Source organism: Phocoena phocoena, chromosome 5 (assembly GCF_963924675.1).
Source record: "Phocoena phocoena chromosome 5, mPhoPho1.1, whole genome shotgun sequence".
Lineage (NCBI taxonomy): Eukaryota > Metazoa > Chordata > Mammalia > Artiodactyla > Phocoenidae > Phocoena > Phocoena phocoena.
The window spans coordinates 139,213,876-139,231,870 of NC_089223.1; the positions used below are offsets into that span (position 1 = coordinate 139,213,876).

At 59.7% G+C, this 17,995-nt stretch overlaps 1 protein-coding gene across 1 annotated transcript in view; it reads left to right on the forward strand.

Moving 5' to 3' along the window:
* Nucleotides 1-17,995, forward strand: part of GAK (cyclin G associated kinase) — a 50,443-nt gene that overhangs the window by 15,965 nt on the left and 16,483 nt on the right. The window contains exons 6-15 of the mRNA XM_065877301.1: nucleotides 1,044-1,169; nucleotides 2,222-2,311; nucleotides 3,637-3,772; nucleotides 4,004-4,116; nucleotides 5,633-5,705; nucleotides 7,214-7,337; nucleotides 14,523-14,572; nucleotides 15,108-15,256; nucleotides 15,634-15,756; nucleotides 16,485-16,618. Coding sequence (XP_065733373.1) covers nucleotides 1,044-1,169; nucleotides 2,222-2,311; nucleotides 3,637-3,772; nucleotides 4,004-4,116; nucleotides 5,633-5,705; nucleotides 7,214-7,337; nucleotides 14,523-14,572; nucleotides 15,108-15,256; nucleotides 15,634-15,756; nucleotides 16,485-16,618 — 1,118 coding nt within the window. The remainder of the gene's footprint in view (nucleotides 1-1,043; nucleotides 1,170-2,221; nucleotides 2,312-3,636; nucleotides 3,773-4,003; nucleotides 4,117-5,632; nucleotides 5,706-7,213; nucleotides 7,338-14,522; nucleotides 14,573-15,107; nucleotides 15,257-15,633; nucleotides 15,757-16,484; nucleotides 16,619-17,995) is intronic.

Consider the following 17,995-nt stretch of genomic DNA (forward strand, 5'->3'; position numbering starts at 1 on the left):
CCGTCCTCAAGTGGGGGCGGGGCAGCTGTGTTTCTTCTCTGTCTCAGGAAAGTGAAAAACTAGAAGGCTGACACTAAAGAATCCGTGTCCGAGAGCTCAGCCTGGGTTGGACTTCTCAGTGCCCGGGTCCGCGGCGGCCGGCCCCACTGGGGGACTCCCTGCAAGTGCTCCCCGTGGATGGGAGTCCTCACGTGGTGCTCTGTGGAGGGGCATGAAGGACACAGGGATGTACCAGACACGAGTGTCACACCCAGGGCTGCGCGTCACTCGCTGGGAGCAGTTGTGCACTTGCGTCCTCTTCAGTGTGATTTACCTTTCGCTCTTTGGGGCGTTTGGGAGTGGAGTCCCACAGTCCATTTGCTCAGCGTCCAGACTTGGAGGCTGTCCATCTCGGGAGCCCACACCGAGTGGGGCTGGCAGACTGCAGACGTCCTGGCCACTGGGTCGAGCAGGTGTGGCTGGGTCAGTAAAGCTGCCCCTCACCTGGTCATGGAATCCCTATCTTCTGACTTGTTTTGACCATTCGAAAAGTACAGCCCCGCTTAGCATGTGGGCTGGTGGTGGGACCTGGCTTATGGAGCCATGGCTGGGTCTGTGCCTTCCCGTTAGGAGTGCAGTCTGGGTCCCTGTTGGTTTTGGATTTTAAAATTCATCTCACGTATTCACAGTTTCTGAATAAGCGGTCTTTTGTGTATCTTTTGTTAGATTTCTTCTTTAGTTATTGATGTGTTTGATTATTTTTAAATGGTATGTTCATTTTCTTTTCATCTTCTAAGGTTTTTGAGGGCTTTCATTGTACATCCTACGTTACTAGGTCAAGTTATCTTTGATTTGTGGTGGATTTGAACTTCCGTTTGTGTCTCTGAGCATCCCATTTTGAGGTATATGCACCGACTTTGGTCAGAAAGAAGTGTCCCCAGGCCCAGAAGGCCTCCTGGCCGCTCTGCCTTCAGAGCGTCTCCCCACCGGGCGCCACACCCCATGCGTGTCCACGGTCCAGCCTGCACCCCGAGTTCATGAAGACCGTCTTTGGAACTTCGCAGGTTGAAAATTTGCTGCTCAGTAACCAGGGGACCATTAAGCTGTGCGACTTCGGCAGTGCCACGACCATATCGCACTACCCGGACTACAGCTGGAGCGCCCAGCGCCGGGCCCTGGTGGAGGAGGAGGTGAGCGTGGGCCGGGGCGGGGGGCCCGGGAGGCCCGGGAGACACCCTCACTCACTACACCCCACACCTGCTGTTTCTTCCTTGCCTTTTCTTGTTGCAGCGAAATGTGTAACATGAAATGTACCACCTTAGCTGCTTTTAAGCACATGGTTCAGTGGCCTTCAGTGCTTTCATGTCTCTACGGCACCTCTGTCCTCTCCAGGACTTTTTCATTATCCCAAACGCAGCAATTTAAAAAATCACGTAAAAAGCTACCCTCATGGGACATTGGGCAGCTCCCGCAGGAGCCGCAGGGGAGACGGGTGGGCGTGCTCCGAACACGTGTGAGCAGGGGGCAGCGCTGGGCGGGTGCAGACACCCACGCTTGCGGCCGTGTCCAGGGGAGGGAGGGTGCCACTGTTGGCCCACGCACATAAGCAGCCCACGGAGGCTGCACAAGCAAAGAGAGCGATCCGAGATGGAGCCGGGTTCCGAAGAAGAGTGCTGGGTGGAGGCTCCGCCGGGCAGGTGTCTGTTCCTGGCTGCCCGCGCCCTGCTGTCCCTCGGGACCTGCGCTCCCAGTGGCGCGCCCACGTCTCGGGGCTGTAGACGCATTCCCTGCCCGGTGGTGGACAGAATTGAGGGGGAGGAAAGCCTTGGCTACATGGGCTGGGGCCGGGCTGAGCCGCCTGGTGGGGCTCTGAGTCACGTTTCCCAGGGTGGATCCTCAGAGCTGCGCAGCCCTGCCCCCACCCCACTCCCACACCTGGTGCCCCGAGCCCCCACCTGTTCGTTGTTGACGAGGACTCGTGGGCGCCATTCTCTTCACGGGTCACGGTTCTGTGTGTCCATGGTTGCTGTGGCACTGAAATGCCCCAGACATGCTTCGTGCTGACCCCCGTGTTCCCTTTACCCCCTCCTGGCAGGGCCCAGCCACAGAGCCGCTTGTGGGACCGCCCCGGGCCAGGGCTCTCGACGGGCGCCGACTGCCGCGGCACAGGGACCACCGTGCAGTGTAGCGGCTATCACTCATCTGTGACTTTTCCTCTGATACGTTTGTGTCCTTTATTTAGATCACCAGGAACACGACTCCCATGTACAGGACGCCGGAGATCGTGGACTTGTACTCGAACTTCCCGATTGGCGAGAAGCAGGACATCTGGGTAAGGCCGCTCGCCCGCAGTGCATGGGCAGCCCTGCCACAGCTGGCGCAGGGCCCTGGGGCGCAGGCTCCAGCCCGCTGGTCCCCTCAGCCTCCCTTCTCCTTTCCTCTTGGCTTGTTCTTCCGTTTTTTCAACGGCCCTTGTGATGCTTTTAGCGGGGATGTGCTGACGGGGGTGTGGGGTCGGGGGGTGGGTAGCAGAGTGGGTGCAGGTGCTGCGCGGGCTTTGGGCCTGAGACAGGTCGCTCCTGCACCCTTGGACCTGAGCTCTCCTGGTCGGAGCCCCTTCACGGGGCCGGGGGTTCACAAAGCCACAGTTCACGTGGCCAGAAAGAGGACCTCCCAGATGGCCTTGCAGCTATATGCTGACCTGGTGATGGCTAGAGTGATGGCCGGGCCTGATGCCTTGCAGGGGGTTTCAAAGTGAGGTCAGGCCACACACTTGGGGTGACCCTTCACGTCTCCTGGAACATGTCCCATCGATGGAGGGCAGTCCCTGTATGCGGTGAGTGTGGGGCCTGGCTGAGCAGGTATCTGCTGACGCCTTGGTTCAGAGTCAGGCACAGAGCTCGGGGAGCATGGCGCCGTGCACATGGCACTGCTCCTGCCCGTCTGAGGTGTCCTGCGGCCTCTCCGGTGTCCTTAAGAGCAGGGACAGGTGGCCCTGAACCCCCGCGCCTCGAGGCTCATGGTCTAGGCCCATCAGGCCCGAGTCTGGCCTCAGCCCTGCCGTGGATGTGAGTCCCTGTCCTAGGGGTAGGTGGAGACTCTTTGACACACATGAGCTGGTCAACCCCAGGTGGGCGCCCTCAGCCTGTCCCAGCCCAAGAACCACGTGCACGCACACATGCGGGAGTTGGAAGGCAGGTCGGGAGTTGGCGCTGGGGCTTGGCCTGGTCTGGGCCCAGAATGAGCTGCTCCCCCAACACACTGGTCGGGTTTGGTTCCCCATCATGTTCCCGTGGCTGGTGCTGTGGTGGAAACATGGCGGGGACACTGACGTTTGGGTTCAGTGCCGACCCCGTGGAGCCTCGACAGCCCCCAGATTCATCCCCGGTGCTCACGTTAGCCCAGAGAAGCATGGTGGGGGCACCTTCCTTGCAGTCGCCTGGCCACATGCCCCTCTGCACAGCCGGCCGGCCGGTAGATCCCCACACTGGGGTGTAGGAACTTTGCATCTTGGAAGGACCTTTTGATCAGAGCGTGAAGGGTTGGAGTTTGTTGGCCGCTCTGACTGGGATGGTGTCTGTGCCTGGCAAGCGTGGACCGCGACCAGATGGGCGGGGGTGCAGGTCAGACTCGGCAGGCCTTGCCCATCTCCTGCAGGCCCTGGGCTGCATCCTGTACCTGCTCTGCTTCGGGCAGCACCCGTTTGAGGACGGGGCGAAGCTCCGCATCGTCAACGGCAAGTACGCGATCCCTGCCGACGACACACGCTACTCCGTGTTCCACGGCCTCATCCGTAAGTCCCACCTGCCGGCGTCCCCCGCACCCCTGTGAACACACGTCCTGAGTGGCTGCTTCCGGCGATTTTGTTCCTCACGTTGTCATCCCTCGCTTGCTTTTAAAGTCAGTACTGTAAACAAAACGCAGGGCCTCCGGGGTCCCTAGCCCCTGCAGAGCAGGTGGTGCCTGCTCCCCAGGACCCCGGCCTCGGCGCCCGCGGGACGAGCACACGCTGCCTCTGCCCTAGGTGCCACGCTCAGGGTCAACCCTGAGGAGCGGCTGTCCATCACGGAGCTGGTGAGCCAGCTCCAGGAGATCGCCGCCGCCCGCAACGTGAACCCCAAGTCGCCCATCACCGAGGTAGGCCTCCGCGTGCTGCTTGTGGTCCCACCGTCTCGACGTCGCCATAGAGCCCGGCTCCCCGGGGGCTCACGGCCCTCACGCAGGGGGGAGCCCCCAGGCGGCGGGGTCGCCTGAGGAGAAGTGTGCCGCCGTGTGGGGTCTCCGGAGTTCGAAGCAGAGCCGGGGGCCGGGCAGGGGATGGAAGCGGACCCGGATGTCCAGTATGTGCGGTTCATAGAGGCCGGAAGCCGTCAGAGGTCAGCCTGGGCTGCCCAGTGGCCTTTACGGAAAATGTGTGCCCCTGGCAGTGGCAGAGGCTCGGGTGGCGTAGCGAGGGCCGTAATCCATGGGCAGCCAGTCTGCGCGTGTGCCGCTGGCCCTGCTCCGCGGCGTGGGCAGAGATGCCCATGGAACAACGCAGGCCGCTGGGCAGTGGGGCTCGTGAGCACGTTGTGCTCTTAGCGCTTCTAGAACCCAGGGCCCGCGGGTCAGACGTTAAACCCCTTCTGTAGGGTTCTTCTGCCCGGGGCCTCACGGGGAGAGAAGCCAGCCCCCCACGGGGCAGCACGGGCACACAGGCCCCGACAGACTCTGAAACCAGGAGAGCACCGCATAGGAGATTGGGCTGAATCCACAAACGGGTGTGTGGGGAAGGACTCAGCAGAACCAGAGGCAGCAACGCGTCCTCCGACGAGCCTCGGGGCGCGTTCCCTGGAACTTTGGAGGAGGTGTGGCGGCCTGCAGTCGCTTTGGGAGAGGCTGTGTGCTGTCACGTAGCTGATGAAACCACAGAACTGGGGGTTTGTGAGGAAAAGACACGGTCGGTCTAGCAGACACACCTTCACGCCAGCGTGTGTGTTACTTGTAAGACTCCATGGAGCGTTCCCATTAACACTGGTCGTCTCCAGTGCACCACAGGGCACAGAATCCACACCACGTATATCTCGTTGCTGAGCCTAACGTGATAAAACGTTAACCCGATGAAAAGAACGTTTCTTAAAACCCCACGAGAAACCGCAAAGCGACTTCTATATAACTTATGAACAGAGCAGCCGTGGAGCTACACGTACCTAAAGTGGGACGAGTGTGAGGCCGGCACTCGAGTGGGGCTCAGCCCAGCCCCGACGTCCCAGGGTTGGCCGAGCCCGTCACCAGGGGCGCCACAAGTCTCCGCAAAGCTTTTGGTGTCATTGCGGCAGGCGGCCCCGGGCTTGGCCCGTGGGAGATGGCGCCTCGCTGTGCAGCCTGCGGCCCCGCTGCTTGGCGGCACCCCACCCGGCTCCTGTGTCGACAGCAGAGCCTGTGGCCTTGGCGGGTGGGGGCGTTCACGGCTGCCACCTCTGTTAAGGCGATGGAGCCGTGCGCCCGGGCGACCCCGAGGATCAGCCCTGGGGTCCAAGATTTGTCGAGACTCTGGGAGGTTCCTTCGTGGCTTTTGTAGTAAATCAGGTGGAGGAGGGTGGACTTGGGGGGCGGTGTGCCCCAAATGCGTGGTGCCATGCGCTGTGCCTGACCTGCGTTGGGATCCTTACAGCTCCTGGAGCAGAATGGAGGCTACGGGCACGCGGCCCCTCCTGGGGGCTCCACAGGCAGCGGCTGCGGTGGAGGTGAGTACTCCTCGCGTCTGCCGTGCGCCGGGCACCCAGTCTTGCTCTTGCGGGCTTGGGGCCCGGCAGCGAGAGGCAGACTGCACGTCTGGGGTCCCCAGGACCAGTCTCAGGTTCATGGCTCCCTAGCACCCCGAGAACTCAGCGGGGCTTCCACTCAGGCTGCGGTTTAGAACAAGGAAGGAGGACAGAGACCGAGGGCTGGCTGTCCCCTCCCTGTGCTGTCAGGGCAGCCCGGGTCCTCCGAGCCCCGGCACCTGGCCCACAGAGCTATGGGGTGACTGCCTGTGTGGCCGCCTCGGCCTCTGGCCCCTCAGGGACCCAGCTGCCCCCACAAGTCACTGGTGAGCACAGCCCCTGCCCAGGTAGATGGGGGTGCGCCTTCCACGGCCAGCCCACAGCGACCATGAGGGTGGGCACATCGGGAGCGGGTATGTGAGGAAATAGAGCAGCCGTGCGGTGCCCGGGGGCTGGGGACCAGAGGGTCCGAGTCCGCGGGTTGAGAAGAGGGGCTCAGATGGAGAGACAGTCCTGGCAGCAGGAGAAGTGGGGCTGGGGTGCTTTTCTCACGACTCGGGCGTGTTTGCTGAGAGGTTCGCGCTCCGATCGTCCGGCGTGCTGGGCGGGTCTGGGCGCCCGCTGCTGATGCAACACGGTGTGTACCGGGAGGTGGGCTGCAGCCAGGGCTCAGCACCCCGGCCCGGGAAGCTTCCAGGAGTCCTGCCAGGACCTGCCTCCGCCCTGTGCCCCCGGGGCCGCTGCCCACCTCGCAGTTCCTCGCGCAGCTCTCGGCCCCGGGGGTCACTCGGCAGCTGGCCAGCCCGTGTCCTGGCCCCTTGCCCACCAGTGCTGTGGGGCCACCTCGAGGCGCCGAGACGAGACCACACCACACGCGTGTGGGGCGCCCGGCGAAGGCGTCGCTCAGGCAGGGCCTGGGCGGCGGAGAGGCCGCAGACCGCCCCCGCTGTCTGCGCCTCCACAGCCACTGCTGCAGCCCGCACCCCAGGGCCCTGGGGTCTTGGGGCCTTCGTGGGCCACCACTCCGGTGTCATCAGGGCGGCAGCCAGGAGGCCGCTCCCCCACAGACCCAGTGAGCTGCGGCTCCCGTGGCCTTTCTGTGCCTGGCCGGGGCCGCCCGCACGGCCCTGCTCCCGTGCTCTCACCTCCGCCGTGCGTCTGCGGTCTCTGTGTGTGCTGGTGTGTCCCGTACCTTGGGGACAGGCTGGTGGCCCTGGCTGGGCCCTGGCACGTGTCTGTCAGTGACAAGGTCCCTGATGGTGTCCAGCGAGCGCTCTGAGTGGGGTGAACGTCCTGGAGATGGGGATGCCCACGTGCGCCCAGAGGCTCCGGCCCGCTGATGGTGTCCAAGTCCTGCCCTCGCGAGCGGGCCCGGGATGCCTGGTTGCAGAGCGCAACCAGGGTGGCTGGGTCAGGGGACGCATGGCCGCTGCAGGTGCTGGTGGCTCTGGCGGGCCCTGCCACATCCTAAGGCTTGTCTCTGTTTGCAGGCCTGGTGGTCGCCGAGTACGACCAGCCCTATGGTGGGTTCCTGGACATCCTGCGGGGCGGCACCGAGCGCCTCTTCACCAACATCAAGGACACCTCCTCCAAGGTCATCCAGTCCGTTGCCAAGTGAGTCGAGGGCGCACAGGCTCGTGGGTTCTCCGCAGTGAGATTTCGGAACCCTGGGTGCGGCCCTGCCTGCACGCCTGGCCGAACCCCCAGGTGGGGCCGTGGGTGAGCGGCCCGTGCTCAGCGCCAGCCTGGCCCCCCTGCGTGGGCTCAGCTATCGGTCCCTGGCTGCGCTTCTGCCCCCTCAGTGGAGGGAGCATGGTGGGAAAGCAGACACGCTGGCTCCGGGCCACATCCCCCTTCCCGAGGGGGGCCCTGTCCACGGAGACCACGGCCACAGTACACGACCTGTTCGTGCTGTCCTCCGAGCGGTCTCGGCTTTGACCAGGGAGTTTCCGGGAGCGTTGGGGGTTACCTCTGGCATGTCACCTGCCTCGTCCAGCGGCAGGGGCAGTGTGTTTGTCGTGTCTCTGAGCCCCGTGTGGGCCTTGGCCTCATTTTCTTTGTGCCGTGATCATTGTCTTGTGTCCACGACTGTTGGCGACACAGGCAACAGCCCACGTGTTTGTGCACTAGTGTGCCCACGTGTGAGCATGTGTGTGCATGGGAGCACACGTGTGTCGTGTGTGAGAGCTAGCGTGTGCGTGCACACGTGTGTGTTCTGCTGTCGGTGGGCTCCGGGGCCCCCGTGTGCTTTGCCTCTGATGTGACCTTACGTGAGGAGAAGAAACTCAATTCCCACTGAGCGCAGGGGTCCGGCAGTGAAGGCTGCCTGCTCGCACCTGTGTCTGTGGCCCTTTGCAACATCCCGGGCTGCACCTTGTAGCTGGTGGAAGGGTCAGATGTACAATTGTGCATTTATGGTGCCCGGCTCTCCGGAGTCCTGTCCACGGAGACGGAAACAGTCATGTGGGCCGAGGCTCTGGGTGCGAAGACCAGAGGGTCCCGGACGGGGCGTGGATGGGCGGAGGTGACCGCTCGGCGCTTACCCATCACCTGCCCGTGGTGTTCCTGCAGCCGCGCTCCCAGGGCGGGGTGATCTCACGTGACGGCGCTGAGCAGGCAGCTCTGCGTGCGTGTGGCCGCACCCCGGCCCGCGGCCGTCCCCATACTTTCTGCTGACTGGGGAGACGTCAGGGCAGCGGGTCCCACGGCCCCACTCATGTCCTCCCATCTTCCTCCCAGCGGGGTTCATCGTGGGGTCTCGGGGCTGACCCGGGCTGGAATGGCAGACCCGACAACAATGAACGGGATGTGAGAGAAGCCACTCGGCCTCGCCCAAGGAAAGAAACCAAGTTCCCACATGGCTGAGACGCCATCTCCCCCACCGCCACCCCCCCACCACCCCAGGTCTCTAATGGGCCTGGTGTCTCCGGCCTCGGGGGAGGCTGCCGGGAGGAGAATGGACGCTGCCCCAGCCTCTGCACCCGGGAACCATGATGACAGGCACCTGGGGTTTGGGGGGGCGTGCGCTGGGCATCACGTACCTGCTCGTGTTCAGAAAAGCAGAGTTTCGGGTGAATGGTCGGGCCTGAGAGTTGCCTGTGAGGGTGGGGGTGACGGGGCTCTGCCCGGATTTAGCTGCCTTCATGCCCAACTCGACTCACAGCCACGTTAGTGAGCCCGACGTGCCTCAGGCTGATGGCACAGCCAGGCCACGCAGCGGCACGGTGCCACGCACACCCGAGGGCGGGCCCTTGCAGGAGTAGGAACGGGGCTTTCCTAGAGTAAGAGGAAAGGTGCGCGCGTCGCGTCCCAGGACCACCCCCAGGGTCCCGAATCTCCGAAGGACACGTGAGACCCGCTGGCGAGCAGTCCTCGTAGCTGCGAGTTGTTTCAGAGAAAGGACACAGCTCAGCTCCCCGTGGAGTCATGGACAGACAGATGGACACACTGAATTCCCAGCCGAGCTGCGAGGCCGGGCCCCAGAGACGGGCCCGTGGGGCTGCCCGTGGGGCTGCCCGTGGGGCACTTGAGCCCTCGGCTCCCCAGGCTGCAGGTCTCCGCATGGACCACGTTTTCTACAGGCATTTGGGGCGTATGGCCACTCCTGTCAGTCGTGAGAACGGGCAGCGCCCTCCTGCTCTCGCCGGACGCCTGCCGGGGCTAGCCTTGCCTGCAGCCCCTCTGAGGACCAGGGTCAGGCTGGGTACCGCCTTTCGCCCAGGACGCCTGCTGGAAGTGAAAGAAGTCTGTGAGGCCCCGTGTTTGTGAAGTTGGTTTAGAAATACCAGTGTGAGCTCATTCGTTTTGGGACTCCCCCCTGAGAAGGCCCAGAAACGGTGACAGCCCCGGCCCAGGACTGTGACCTGTAACTGCCCTTCCTACAGAAGGGGAGGCCTCCATGAGGCCAGGAGGGACCCCGGGTCTTCTCTGAAAGCAGGGAGGCCACCCCACACTGCCATCCCCGTCACAGGGAAGGACCCAGACACGGGGTCCTGCTCTCAAAGGCTGCTGGCTGGAGCGGGGGAGCATCCCAGCAGCGACAGGCTTGCACATGTGCAGCGAACGCTTCCTGTTCTTTGTTCCCCACGTCCACAAATGAGCAGAAGATCCACACAGAAACGGCCTTCACCCTGCAGGGTCAGACGGGCGCAGCGGCCACGGTGCTTGAGCTCACTGAGGGGGTCCTCCAGGTGGAGCCCCATGTGCTGGGCTTCAGGCCTGCCACGGGAAGGTCCAGTTAGGGCCTGGTGATGGAGACCCTTCAGGGCCACTGCCAGCCCCTCGGCCGCAGGCAGGACCTTCATCTCAGGGTATGTGGGCCCAGGAGTCCTAGGGTCTATCCAGAGGAGGCCCGTCCCTGCGTGTGCAGCCTGTCCCACGTGGCCTCCAAGAGGCGTGGCTGGCTTGTGGGCCTGACCCTGAGCCCTCACCTGTCTGTGGTCTCATTTGTTTCTCACCAGTTTTAGGTCAGACCCTACACGTCCACATGTCCTAGAGCCCCCGTGCCAGGTCTTCACAGACGCCCCCGCCAGGCTCCCCGGGTTCCCAGCCTGGTGGTGTCTGCACTCTCCGTGTTGACCTGCCCCACCCCACCCCCACTGCCACGGGTGCTCCAGTCCCTCCTCAGGGACAGCGGGGTGAGTGGCCAGGCCCCACCAGCTTCCCCAGCACTAGGTATCCCACGTGGAGCCTGTGGCCTGTGGGCCTGGGGACGCGAACCTCTGGCCGCGGGTCCCCGTGAACTGCTGCTCTTATCCTTCTTTTTCATGTTGGGTGTTTGTTTTTCTTACTGATTTTACGTTACATTCTATAGACTAGCTTTTTCATACAGGGTAAACACAGCAAATGCTTTCTTCTTGTCTGTTGCTCGTTTTAATTAAAACACGAGTTTTTCACAGTTCCCTTTCCGTCTTTTGTCTTCTCGTTTAGGAAGCCTTTCGTGCCCCAACTTGTAAATAGATCAGACCTGATTTAAAACACATCTTAGGGACTTCCCTGGTGGTCCAGTGGTTAGGACTCCGTGCTTTCACTGCCGAGGGCCCGGGTTCGATCCCTGGTCGGGGAACTAAGATCCCACAAGCCACGCAGCGTGGCAGAAAAAACACACACCCATTTTAAATGTCTGAATGTATTGTAAATGTACCTTTTAATGCTTGGTTGGCGCACATTTGGCTTTTTAATCCACCTGGACGTCCCTCTGGGGACTGTTCTCGATTCTTGTTCACTTCCCCCGGCCGGAGCAGCCCCTCTGCTGCCGACCAAGCCGGGCGCTGTCCCAGCTCGTCCTGCGAGCCCCTCGCGGCCCCGCGCTCCGCTGTCTGGGCGACAGGCCTTCCTCCCTCCCACCAGGAACACTGGCCGTTCTCACTCATCTGTTCCTGCACGGGAATTCTGGAGTAAACCTGTCTGGTTGCCTGTGCGGCCGTTGAGGGTGTAGTGCTTTATCTACTTCATGGGCAGTTTGGGGACAGTTGGTCTCCATGGTGCTGACGCTTCTGCTGGCTGTGCGGGGCGGGTGGGGGGTGTTCCCGCGGCAGCGCGACTGACCCCTGGCCCGGCCTGGCCTGCGGAGGGCACCGCGTGCAGCCCCCGCACCCTGCTGACACTGACGACAGAAACATGAGACAGGTGGGGAAGCGCGCTGGCTTTACGTTTAGGAGAATTCGCATCGTGAAGGTCGTGTCGCTCCTCAGTTAATCTATGAATTCTTTGCAATAAAAATAAAAGTCCTGATGTCGTTTCCACAGATTTCAATCTCAAAATTCACATGTAAGTTATCCAAAATGACCGGCGATGTTTTTAAAAATAAGAAGAGACAAACTGTTCTTTACCAATTTTTTTCAAACATCTGTTGTGTTGTTACAAGTGTTCAGACTCACGCTTGACATGTACTTAGGTAGGGATAGTATGAAACACGAAATGTGAGTCTAAAAGAAAATAACAGACCAATGGGTCTATGTTGCTGAGACCATGGGTCTCAGCTGTGTAGAAGAAGAAAAAATTGGGTCCCGTCTAATAACAGACAAATACAGTCGTTCTGATTTGTTAAAAGATCTAATTGTGAAAAGCAATTTCTTAGGAAAAACTAATAAAATATAGAGGAACATTTTTATAACACCAGAGTAAGGAAGATATCTTAAATGTGAAAAAATATATATAAGCCATGGAGAAAATGGTTAATAAATTTAACTAACTTAAAAATTCTCTGTTCCTTGAAAAAACACGTTTCTTTAACAAAAAGATGTGGCACTGATTGGGAGTAAATAGGTTCAAACTATGTAACTCACAAAACGAATAGTATCCATTATATACAGTGGATTATGAAAATTAATAGGAAAATGAAAAAACGCATAAAGGGAATTAACAGAGGACAAACTGAATAAACTACAAGGAGATGCTCAGCTTCATCTTACTTTGTAGATAGCATCGCTGGGCCATATATTTTGATCCACTCTGACAGGCTGTGTGTCGATTGGTGTATTTAGACCGTTGGGCTTGAAGTGTTTATTGGTACACAGGCCGACCCCGCTTTACTGCACTTGGAGCGCAGTGAGGGTCTGTGACCGCCCTGCGTCAAGCGAGTCTGTCGGCACCTTTTTCCAGCAGCATCTGCTCACTTCGTGTCTCTGTGTCCCGTTTTGGTAATTCTTGAAGTACTTCAAACATTTCCTCATCATTGTATTTGTTATGGTATCTGTAATCAGTGGTCTTTGATGTTACTGCTGAGACTCACTGAAGGCTCAGACAATGGGTAGCATTTCTTAGCAATAAAGCATTTTTAATTAAAGGGGTGGGCACTGTCTTTTGGGCATAACACTGTTGCATTAATAGGCCACAGTGTCGCGGAAACGTAGCGTTTAGACGCGCTGGGAACCAAAACGTCCATCCGCGTGGCCCCTTTGCTTCACTGCACAGGGCTGCAGCCCAGCCCGCAGTGTCTCCGCGGCACCTGGGGTTGGATTGATAGCCTCCCTATTTGTTACTGTTTTCTAGTCTTCGCCATTGTTCTTTGGTGCTTTTTTGTCTTCCACTCTTTTCCTATCTTCTGTGGTTTTAATTGAGCATTTTATATGATCCCTTTTCTCTCCTTTCGACCACATCAGTTATACTTTTTCTTCTGCTGTTTTCAGTGGTCGCCCTAGAGTGTGCCCATTTACCAGCTAACCCAAGTTCACTTTCAAGTAGCATATTATCACTTCCCAGGCAGTGGGTGTGCTTCATAATGCCACAGAAATCCTAATTCCTCTCTCCTGGCTCTTGTATCATTGTTCATTTCACCTGTACACAGGCACGTTTGAGTATGTGTGTCTGTATGTGAAATACGTACATAGGCATACCTGTCGGGTGTATTGTTGCCATTATTATTTTGAACAAACTTACCAGATAAATTAAAAATAAGAAAAATAAACATCTTTATTTTACTTTCACTTATTTCTTCTTTGATGCTCTTCCTTTCTTTAGTAGATCTGAGTTTCCTACCTTTATCGTTTTCCTTCTTTCTAAGGAACTTTTTTTTTTTTTTTAACATTTCTGGAAGGTAGACCTACTGGCAACAAATTCCCCCAATTTCTCTCTGAGAAAGTCTTTACTTCTCCTCACTTCTGGAGGATAATTTCTCAGCATACAGAATCCTGGGCTGCTGGTTTTTCTCTCAATGCTGTAAATATCTCGCTTCACTCTTTGCTTGCATGGTTTCTAAGGAGAGGTCAGATGTAATTCTTATCTCAGTTCCCCTGTAGGTAAAGTGTCCCCCTCCCCTCCCACCCCCCAGCTCCTTTGGGATTTTTTTCTTTATCTTTGATTTTCTCTAAGTTGAAACTGACATGCCCAGGTGTAGTCTTTCCAGCATTAGTCCTGCCGTGTTCTCTGGGCTTCCTGGATCTGTGGTTTGGTGTCTGACATTGATTTGGGGAAATTCTCAGTTAAAATGTTTCAGTATTTCTTCTGTTCTTCCCTCTCTTCTCCTTCTGGATTCCCCATTATGTTACACTTTCGCCCACAGGCCTTAGATGTTCTGTTCTGTTCTTTACAGGCTTTTCCCTTTGCTTTTGGGTTTTCAGGGACTCTGTCGAGATGTCCTTGCGCTCAGAGGTTCCTTCCTCAGCCGTGTCCACTCTAATCAGCCCATCAAAGGCAACCTTCATTTCTGCTGCAGGACTCCGATCTCTGGCATTTCTTTTTGGTTCTTCCTTAGGATTTCCACCTCTCTGCTCACACTCCCCTTATGTCCTGCATGCTGTCTACTTTATCCATTAGAGCCCTCAGCACGCTGACCACAGTTGTCTTAAGTCCCGGTCTGATAATCCCAACATCCTGACACGTCTGGTTCTGATGCGTGTTCTGTCTCTTCAGATTCTGCTTTTTGCCATTCCATGTGCCTTGTAATTTTTTCTCACTAGCCAGACATTTTGTACTGGGTCAGAAAACTCTGTCTTCCATTTTTGTTGTCATCTCTCTCCCACACCAGCTCCTTATGTCCCACCTTCTGGTAGTAAGAGAATTAAAGACCCTTCCGATCGGGACCCCCGCCTCTCCACCCCTTGCAGTTTATAATTTCCCATCCACCTCTTAGGTAGATGTCAGCTCCACACGTGCCCACACGTGCATGCACGCAGTCACCCAGGTACACACGTGCACTGACACGTGCACATACGGTGTCCCTGGGAGCCGCAGCCTGAACGGTGCGGGCCACCCCCCACACACCCTGGCCTCTCAGGGACTTGCTTCAGTTTAAGCTCTTGTGAGTTAACCGTAGACATTTCCTATAATAACCAAGTGCCCTTTTGTTTTTAATTCCAGTTATGCGAAGGGAGATTTGGATCTTTCTTACGTCACGTCCAGAATTGCAGGTACGTTTGTTTGCCAGCTTTAAATAAGGATGAACTTCTGGCTCTTTCCTGTGTGAGGGTGGTGCGTGGGATTCTGGCCTCTTGGGCAGCCACTCACTTGCCCGAGATGTGGCCTAGGGTGTCCACCCCTGCATCCAGTGTGCCTCTAGGCCCTGCGGTGGATAACGCCAGTGTCAACCCAGCTTCTCCCCCTGGTCTGGAACCTTCTGAAATGCTGAGGTCATGAGGGAAATAATGCGAGGCCACACATATTAAAATGTGGGTCTCCAGGCAAAAACCACAATCCAGATGCTTGGGGAGATCCTGTGGTGCTTCAGGCTCTGTGGCAGAAGCTGCGTCTCAGGAGGGTCTCGGGGCACCATCTGGGGATCCCAGAGGATCTGACGGGCGGTGGGGCGGGGATTGTAGGCCGCTGCTCCGCCCCTTCTCAGGACTCACTGTACTCACGGGTCAGCGGCCACGAGGAGCAGGCCCCCGTGTGTGCCCGACCGTCTGGCCTGCGGTTGTAGAGGTTGCAGGGGCTCCTCTCTTGCAGTGATGTCATTCCCGGCGGAAGGTGTGGAGTCGGCCATCAAGAACAACATCGAAGACGTGCGGTTGTTTCTGGACGCGAAGCACCCGGGCCGCTACGCTGTCTACAACCTGTCCCTGAGGACGTACCGGGCCTCCAAGTTCCACAACCGGGTGAGCACGGGCTCTGGCCGACGCTCAGCCTAGTGTGAGCATGGGCTCTGGCCGTGTGGCGCTGGTCCTCCCTTGACGCTGCGTAGAAGGGGCGGGGTCTTGAGGATCGCTGAGCCTGAGGTGCCTCCAGAGGGAACGCGAGACCACGCAGTTTCCTTGGCGGATAAATGCTCGGGACGTGGGCGCTTTTTACAGTATTTATACTGACCCTGAGCGCAGACAGGGCGGGTGCTGCGCTCCTTCTGCCACGTCTGCCAGAGCCTGGCTCCCGAGTCCTGTCGCGCGCCTGGGGGGCGGCGCTTGGTTTGGGGGTGGTGGGGTGCTTTGGGTGGGGCCCGTGTGTCTGCACCCCGGCTGGCGAGCTGCCCTCTCTGCAGGTCTCCGAGTGTGGCTGGGCAGCCCGACGGGCCCCGAGCCTCCGTAGCCTGTACAGCCTCTGCAGGAACATGCACGCCTGGCTGCGCCAGGACCCCGGGAACGTCTGCGTGGTGCACTGCGTGGTGAGCAAGCTGCCCCGCCCTGGGACACTCAGGGGACAGAGGGGACATGCAGAGGGTCAGGCGGGGACGGCTGGGTGTTCCGAGTGGTGACCCCGACGCCCACCACTCCCGGGAGCAGCAGTTCTGCCCTGGGGTCTGCGGCTGGCGGCCCAGGCCCGGTGCCCCCAGGCGGCTCCTGGCACCTTCTGTGGGTCACGGCCGGGTCCCTGGCAGCAGGGGCTTCTGGCAGAAGACTGTCCTCACTGAGGGTCCCCCCCACCCCTTTTATGGAAGGTGCGGACCCCCTTGTGGCAGCACCCACGTACGGAGGCCAGCCTGCCTCCTGGGACCCCGTCTCTGAGCCCACGCTGGGGCTGAGGGTTTGTGGGTATCACACCCAGTGTGGCACCTGCCAGAACCCACCCTCGAACGTCAGTACTGCCGTCCTGGTGTGGGTGACCATCACAGCAGGGGTGGCACTGCAGAGGGTTCGTGAGGGTGAGCGTGGACGTGCCGAGTGCTGAGGTCGGGTGGGGACCGAGGTCAGGTGGGGACCCTGACAGAGAGCAGCACGTACCCGGCCGCCTCGTGCCTTCTGCTGCGGAGCCTGTATTCTCTCCGCTCCCTGAATTCTCACCTCATCAGGTGGGTTTTCCTAAGTTCCCTGATGAGCCCCGGCCCCAGGCGCAGGCCCTGACTATCCTGGGGGAGTGAGTGCCGCCTGAACCTGTCCCGTGCATCTGTCCTAGGACGGGAGGGCCGCATCTGCCGTGGCCGTCTGCTCCTTCCTGTGCTTCTGCCGGCTCTTCAGCACCGCAGAGGCCGCCGTGTACATGTTCAGTATGAAGCGCTGCCCGCCGGGCATCTGGCCGTCCCACAAAAGGTATGGCGTCCACCATGGGGCCCGGGTGCGGCGTCACCGTGGCCAGGCCGTAGCTGTGGGCGCTGGGAGACGGCAGGGTTTCACGCGGGTGTGCGGCCCGCGTGCGCAGTCGGGGCAGCCGCGCCTCTGCCCTGCCGGGGCTCCCGAGCAACGGGGCCGCGCCTCTGCCCAGGGCCTGGGCGCCGACCTTCTAGCGCATGAAGCCACTTGCTCGCTGGCGATGGGGCAGCCCCTGGGTGCCACCTCTGCACACGTGGCCCGGTGGCTCCATTCGGCAGAGGAGGTGGCATTTGGGAGCTGTGTGGCAGCACCGCCTCTGCCGTGCGTCCTCCGTGTCAGGGTCCGTGAGACACAGCTTCTAGGCTGTCTCTGCTGACGACTTACAGGGGATGGTTTCCCAGGGCTGCAGCTGGCCACTGCCCACCCCCTGCCCCCTGGGGCCACTGCCTGCTCCCAGACCACCTTCCCCACTTCCGTCCACCTTGCAGCGAGGGGGGAGCCTCACGCTCAGGCCTGAGGAGTTGCTCACTCCCCTCGGGTACTGGGGGAGCATCTCCTTTCTCTGTGGGGAGGGCCTTGGCATGAACAACACAGGGCCCGAGAGTGGGGAGAGCCGGGGCTGCCTGGGTCGAGATCGAGAAGGCGTCCAGGCCAGTGAGGGGCCGTTGTGGTCATTCCTCCCGCTTGGGGTGGCTGCACTGCCTCGATGGCGGTGTGGGGTGGTTGACCCACTCCTGCTTGTGAGACCCACCCCGCTGGCTCGCTGCCTGGGGGCAGGGCGTACCCCGAGACAGCTGGCACGCTGTCGTGTCTTCTGTGTGGCTCGGGGTGGGGTGGGGTGGGGCGGGCCTGTCCACCGTGCAGAAGGCGTGGCAGAGCAAGGGCTGCACCACCGAGCATGGGTGACAGGCTGCCGACCCTTTCAGCATGTCACCTTCCTGTAATCTGGGCACACCCGGGGTTCCCGAACTGTGCCTGCAGCTTGGGGTGCCGCTCGGGAGTGCTCAGAGTCGGGGGTCAGAGCCAGCAGAGTATCGTTGTTGCTGGTCTGTGCCTGGCCCCGGGGCCCACAGCAGACCCCAGGCTGCTTCCTTGGAGATGTGCAGATGTAGAGAGCGTCATCCCCCGCCCGGCCCAACAGCTTACAAAAGAGCGGTGCCCGCTTCAGATGCATGACTTTTTCGAACCTGTTGGAGAAGAGCCATCCTGGAGCCATCGGCTCACTCCCAATCCAAGGAGGGACAGGCACCCACCCACAGGGCACTCGGCGGGGCGTGGTCTGTGCCCTGCAGGACAGGTCAGAGAGGGAGGCCGCTGCTCAGGGGGCACGAGGTCATCTCCTGGGGACATACGGATGAAGCAGCCTTTGCATGAGGC